The sequence below is a fragment of the Canis lupus genome, chromosome 4 (genome assembly GCF_003254725.2).
Source record: "Canis lupus dingo isolate Sandy chromosome 4, ASM325472v2, whole genome shotgun sequence".
Classification (NCBI taxonomy): domain Eukaryota; kingdom Metazoa; phylum Chordata; class Mammalia; order Carnivora; family Canidae; genus Canis; species Canis lupus.
The window spans coordinates 8,566,413-8,573,500 of NC_064246.1; the positions used below are offsets into that span (position 1 = coordinate 8,566,413).

At 42.2% G+C, this 7,088-nt stretch overlaps 1 protein-coding gene across 12 annotated transcripts in view; it reads left to right on the top strand.

Moving 5' to 3' along the window:
• Positions 1-3,228, top strand: part of TTC13 (tetratricopeptide repeat domain 13) — an 80,435-nt gene extending 77,207 nt beyond the window's left edge. For 7 of the 12 annotated variants that reach the window (XM_049108936.1, XM_025448662.3, XM_025448663.3 and 4 more), the window contains one exon: positions 341-1,120. In XM_049108936.1, coding sequence (XP_048964893.1) covers positions 341-455 — 115 coding nt within the window. In that variant the 3' untranslated portion in view covers positions 456-1,120. Of the gene's footprint in view, positions 1-340; positions 1,121-2,390 lie in introns of those variants that run through there. The other 5 variants (XM_035715529.2, XM_035715528.2, XM_035715524.2 and 2 more) reach the window with 3 other exon arrangements.
• The last annotated feature ends 3,860 nt before the right edge of the window (positions 3,229-7,088 follow it).

Below are 7,088 nucleotides of genomic sequence, written 5' to 3' on the forward strand. Positions count from 1 at the left end.
CATAAGCAGCAAGGCTGGCCTGGACCCTGTGTCTCTGATTCAGGTCTAGTGTGCACCCCAATAGGACATGTGTGCATATTGTCATGTGGACCACAGAGATTAATTTTCCTTTCTGAAGACTCTGGCTGAACTAGCCAGCAGCTCCTTATGTGATCCTCCAGACATCAAGTACCCTGCCACAGAAGCATTCGTTCTGTTCATAGCTCCTCGCTGCCTTTGTAAAGTTGTCTCACAGCATACATATGGGGTCCTTGGAAAGAGACTATTAAAATAGGAATAATGCCTTTTTCATAAAATTGTGTTAATTTTCATGTTCCTTCTTTGTGTTTTTCTTTTCCAGTATTTCACCTTCCTATAAGATGCTCCCATCTGTGTCAGAGACGTTCCCAACATTAAGATCAATGATTGAGGTGCTAAACACTGACTCCTCTCCACGTTGTCTTAAGAAACTCTAGTTACGCTGTGGTATTTATATAAGTAAAGGGCCGGACCTCTTGCTTCTTAAGTTATTTTTTAAAACATGGAATTATAAAAAAAACTAGGTCCTTTATTACTTTTGATACCAATTTTTGATAGGAATTGAATACTTGAAATCATTTTCTTTACTTTTTTGAACCATAACAAGAATCATGAAAGAGGTTTTTTTGGGGAAAAAAGTTCTAAGTTGGGGTAGGAAAGTGTGTAGTAACCAGTGGCCTTGTTGGTTTCCACTTACAAAGCCCTACAACTCCTTCCTCACAGCAAAAATGTTGACTTCAAAAACCAAAAATTAATCATTAAAAGGGACAAAACCAACAACAAAACAGAAGTGTTTTCATCCCTTGAAAGGTTTGGATATTTTTCAAAGACCTTTTTATGCACATTGTGATAGGGCATTGTGTTTCTCATTCACATAATCTTCACGAGTGGGTTTTTTGTTGTATTTGAACGATGGAAGATTTGTCAGCTGTCATCACGTGCCACAGAGTTCACCGCCAGGAACATTTGTTTTGAATGATGCAGACAGTATTTGCCAGTGACCCAAACATTGAATTATTGAACAATGGTTTTTTTTTTTTCTCTGTGTTGGAAAAAATAAACGAGGGGTGATTTCTATAAATCACCAGTTTTTGACACTGGATTATGTATGTTTTTATTTTGTGAACTAGTTTACTTTCAGGTGTAAGAACATCCAGAAAATTATTAATTATTTTTTCCCCAAGACCGGGTAAATGACAGTGAGTTAAATGGGTTCATTAAATTGTTACCATTTCCTTTTTTAAAATTTTATTTATTCAAGTAATCTCTACACCCAACATGGGGCTCGAACTCATGACCCCTGAGATCAAGAGTCACATGCTCTTCTGACTGAGCCAGCCAGGTCCCCCAAATTGTTGCCGTTTCCAAATCATTTTCATTTTTCTTCAGTTTTTGTTAAAGAATTAAACTATTCACTGCTTTCTGCTGTTTAGTTTTTGTCTTGAAATCTCACGTTAGGATAACACATCTGTGCCTCAGGGCGTTGGTGCTCGTGGGGAGTTTTACAACACTGGATGTGAGCAGTTATCTGTTAGAACATGGCCGTTTGATCAAGATGACCTGCCATTTGGACACCTGCCCATCCAAGTACTGGCATGTGCTTCACAATAGCCACCAAGTGTGGCTCCTGTTCTTGTCTCATAGGAGGAAAGGGAATAATGATCCCAGTTGTCAGGCACACCCCCATCTTATGAACAGATTTCACACCCACAGCTCAGTTTTCTCCTGAGACTAGTATTGTGCTCACCAAGGACAAGGGTCCGTTTTCATTTTACAGGTGAAATGAAAAGAGTTGAGATCTGAGAGGGCACTGATTCTCTAAAGACACCGAGCTGTTAATGCCCTGGTGCTGATTGCAGCCAGTCCTGTCTGAGCCCAGGACCTGCCCTGCCCCACTGTGGTCTCCAGGACCAAAGATTCAATTTTTGGGCTTAAGACGGGAAGAATACATAACATGGCACCGTGCTAAGTCTCTGGGTATCGGTTACATTTCTTTGTGCTCTCCCCTTTCTGCTTTTGACTAAACTGCTCTACCTGAAGACTTTTGAAACCACAAAAGAGCTGTATCCAGAGATGTGCAGGATTGCAAATCAATAAGGGAATTGCCCTCTTTTTTTTTTTTTTTTTTTTTTTTTAAGATGTTACTTATTTATTAAAGAGAAAGACAAGCAATGGGGAGGGACAGAGAGAGAGGGAGAAGCAGACTCCCCGCTGAGCAGGAAGCCTGATGATGGATTCAGTCCCAGGACTTTGAGATCATGCCCTGGGCTGAAGGCAGATGCTTAACCAACGGAGCTACCCAGGCACCTGCTATCCTTCTTTTGTTGTTGTTGTTGTTCTTTTTTTTTGTAAGATTTATTTATGTATTTTAGAGAGAGTACACATGCATGAGTGGGGTGAGAGACAGAGGAGAGAAACTTCAAGCAAATCCCCTGCTGAGTGCAGAGCCCCACGCATGCCAGGAGGGATCTCACGACCCATCGGATCACGACCTAGGCCAACACCAAGAGTCAGACACTTAACTGGCTGAGCCACTCAGACACCTGCTGACTTTTCTAAAATATGACAATATGTCTAAGCCCCAGAATTAGAACGTATTTTTCTTGAAATTTGGTTTATCAACTCCAAATTCCTACATTTCAATTTTTATTTAGATAGCCCAGTTTCTCCTCATTCAGATACGGTGATTATCACATCATCAGAAGTACCAACATGCTAAATTCTGTGACTTCAAGATGTTTTGAGAAAACATTCCATCTTCTGCCCTGAGTCCCAAAATACTCAGGCCAAGTTGACTGTGGTCTGAACAAAATACTACATGTAATTCTGTTTGGTGGCCAAGAAGGTACTAACTACTGGTGCTCCCATTCCCATCTTTCAGGGCTCTTATCACAAGATTTGGAATGCATTTTTATATCAAGATATTTAAAGTCCTCCTATCACCTCTTCAATTAAATTGAAAAATTGCACCTAAAACTCAGAGTTCCCTTGTACAAGTTATTCTCTGTTTAAAGCTGTTTTCAAAAACATACATTTCTTTTGTAAAACAAAAGGGGACACCTGGGTGGGTTAGGGGTTGAGCGTCTGCCTTTGGCTCAGGGCATGAATCTGGAGTTCCAGGATCAAGTCCCACATCGGGCTTCTTGTATGGAGCCTGCTTCTCCCTCTGCCTGTGTCTCTGCCTCTCTATCTCTCTCTGTTTCTCTCATGAATAAGTAAATAAAATCTTTAAAAAAAAAATAGAATTTGGTTTGCTTTTATCTTTAAAATTTCCTATCAAAACCTTTTGATCAAAAAAAATAAAATAAAAATAAAATAAAAAAAACCTTTTGATCATTCTGAGGAAATAAGACCACCATGTTTTGTTTTGTTTTGTTTTGTTTTGTTTTGATCTGTGTTTGGTTTTTTTCCTTGTTAGCTACTGTTACCCTTTTATTTTCTGGCATAGAGTTAAGGCCCTCCTGATAGGTGGGTGGCATCCTCAGCCTCCTTGCCCTCCAGCTCCATGAAGAAGAACTGGAAACTCCAAGTTTGCGGTGCATCTCCACCTTGGTCAAATGTAAGCAGGTTGGTCCAACTATGTGCATGCATGTTGGTTCTCTCATCCTACAGCTATTACCAACAGAGGGCCATCAGATAACTCATTTGCCTCCTACTTGTTCTTAGAATCCCTTTATCCACTAGAGAATTTGAAACGTGTTAGGGGGGATCATGGATTAGTCCAGAATGGTCTCCAGGAATCCAGCTCTTTTCCTGGAGGGCCAACCAATCCATTGGCAAGGCAACTCTTCTCTCCCTCCTACAAAACTCTGTCCCCCATCTCTCCCTTCTTCCTTGGCTGTTTTACTGCCTTTCCAGATTCTCTTGCTGAACCACTTCTGTAGTCTCTGGCTTGTCTTCCTGCAGCTGCACTTAAATCCCTTCCAGCCTCTCCTTGCCCTCAGATGAAACCCAGTCTGCTCCCATAGCCCATATCATGTGGCCTCTCTGTGTTCTCCAGCCTCACTTCTTACTACTCCCCTCATCCATATGTTCTAGCCACACTCTCCTCCTCTTCCTCTTTTTTTTTTTTTTTTTTAAGTTTACTTCTTTAAGTAATCTTTATATCCAATGTGGGGCTTGAACTCACAGCCCCAAGATCAAGAGTCACATGTTCCTTTGACTGAGCCAGTCTCGCACCACGTTTGTACCTGGGGCCGCATTTGTACCAGGGATTCACTGAGGATTTTTCTTAACCTGCTGTCTAATAAAACTTTCTGCGATGGTAGGAATGTTCTGTATTTGCCTTGTCCAGTATGGTAGCCACCAGCCACATATGGCCACTGAGCACTTGAAAGAGAGCCAGTATGACTGAGGAATTGAGTGTAATTCAGTTTTAATTAATTTACATTTAGATAACCACATGTACCTGATGGCTTTTATATGGCATAGCACAGCCTAGAGAGACCCTAGTTAGACTTTAAGGTTTTTTTCCACAGAAATGTTTCCAAATGATATTCTCTGGTGGTAATTATTATGAACTTAATGTTTACAGTCTTGTCTGTGTAGGTGAGCTCTATTTGTAAAATTGCTCCAGAGAATGAAAATATGCAAACTTTCCAAAGACTTAAAAAAGATCTTCCAGATAAAACTTCATAAAGTAGGGATTGTATGTGGAACTTTTCTGATATCTTTTGGTAATTTAGAAATAGGGAAAGGAGATTTTTGTGGATCGGGCCAGAGAGTAACACTGGCCCAGACCAGATTTGGCTGAATTTGTGAACATAGCTTAAACATCCTTAATAGAGCTAGTTCCTTGCCTGGAAGTCTGTCCCTTTCCTACCCTTCCCCATTTCATAAATGGCACCCTACTATCCAGTGGCTCCAGCCAGAAATCCAGGTGTCCTCCTTGGGCCTACACTGGCTCTTCCCTAGTTTCCCAGTCACCACCTGGTTCATCATCACATCCAGCATAATATTTTTTAAAGATTTTATTTATTCATGAGAGAGAGAGAGAGGCAGAGACCGGCAGAGGGAGAAGCAGGCTCTATGCAGGGAGCCCGACATGGGACTCAATCCCAGGTCTCCAGGATCATGCCCTGGGCCGAAGGTGGCGCTAAACCGCTGAGCCACCCGGGATGTCCACATCCAGCATAATTTACCTCTCAAAGTACCCCACATAGATTCATGTCTAGCCATCGTTGCAGTCACCTCTCAGTCCACACTGCTTGAATTTACATTAACTAAAATTAAATAAAATCAGGGGTGCTGGGCTGGCTCAGTCAGAACATGTGACTCTTAGTCTTAGAATCATGACTGCTAGTCCCATGTTGGATGTAGAGATTACTTTTTTAAAAATTAAAAGTAAATGCTTGTTTCTCAAGTGCTACCTCCATTTCAAGTGCTCAGTAGCCACATGTGGCTGATGGCTACCTTAATGGAAAGGAGAGATGCAGAAAATTGCTATCATCACAGAAAGTTCTATTGGATGGTACTATTCCTGTCTTCAGAGTTACAGTATCACCACACTTCTGTCAGTAAATAGAATGGGAGTCTCTATGGTTTTAAGAAAGAGTCCAGGCATATACCGCCTGTTCCCCTTCCTCTTTGTAGCTGCTGGCCGCCAGCTCTCCAGAGCCCTGGTGCCCACCAGGCACCGTGCTGAGCATGCAGGACTCAGCTAAACTGTCCAATCCCTGTGGAGGTTCCCCTGTTGGCCATTGTTTCTCTGTTTCTGGGTGCCAAACTGGGATTGCTCCTTCTCTATGAGATGTGCACCTTCACTATGAGGCCTGCTGCCATCCTTCCTGGGGAGACTAAAACTAGATGCTTCCGTGTGCAGGGGGAGGGGCCTTTTGGAACTAGCAAATTTTGAACACTTAGGTACCCAGGGTGGCATTTTTCCTAGAGTTGTACGTTATTGGATTATTTAATCCTCTCAAAAACCCCATGAGGCCTGTTTTGTGCCAGTTCCAGACTGTCAATAACCAATGTTATAGTTGGACCAGCCCTTGTGGTTCTTACTGTGATTGCCAGGTGCCCTTCAGCAATAACCACTGAGAAACTTTGAAAAAATAGGGTTTCTTACTTACAGGACCTGGAAATTACACAGCATACCTGGAGCCACACAACAAGGGGCCTGGGAGGAGAGTAAGAGAGCAAGGACCTGGAGTTGAGGATGGGAGGACCTAGGGTCTCCTGTGCTCACTCTTTATTGGTGAATTTAAAACATACGGAATTTGGGCAGCCCGGGTGGCTCAGCGGTTTAGTGCCGCCTTCAGCCCAGGGCCTGATCCTGGAGACCCGGGATCGAGTCCCATGTCGGGCTCCCGGTGCATGGAGCCTGCTTCTCCCTCTGCCTGTGTCTCTGCCTCTCTCTCTCTGTGTCTCTCATGAATAAATAAATAAAATATTTAAAAAAAAAAAAAGGAATTTAAAAGCATAGGAAGAGAAAAAAAAAATAAATGGCCCAAATGATAAGTTACAGAAATCAACCAAGACCTCTAACACAAAGGAGCCTCCTTAGGAGAAGGTGGCCTGTCTCTATCTAGTTGTGTGGCTGGCAAAGTATTTATTCAGATAGTCCTCTTTGAAGTGGATACCTGAGCAATCAAAACTTAAGTCAGGCACTTGTATTATAAAAAAAGAGAAAACCCAGCTCAGTGCTTACACTAAGGGAAGCATTACTGTTATCCCCACTTTGAGGGCTCATGGAGGGAAGCAACTTACCCATCACAGCTCTTGAATTTGCCACCTAGTGAGCACTCAGGAGGGCGGTTGGGAAGGGGGCTGGTAGGGATCAACCCCAACATCTTTTACCTTAATCTCTAAGAATAGTACATTTACTAAGTCAATCAGGCAACGTAGAAATGCTTTCAGCCATCCATCGGGTAGAAATGCCACCACAATATCAGAGGGTTTCCCAGTGGTAGCCCATCAGGAGACAACATAGATTGGCTTATTATTTAATTCAACTCTAGAGATCACATAAGAATGGGCAAATTTGTCAAGGTTTATCATCTCAACAAAGACTAGGAATTTTTGCTTATTAGGATCAGAATTTAAAATAATACATCTCTGTCCAAAAATAG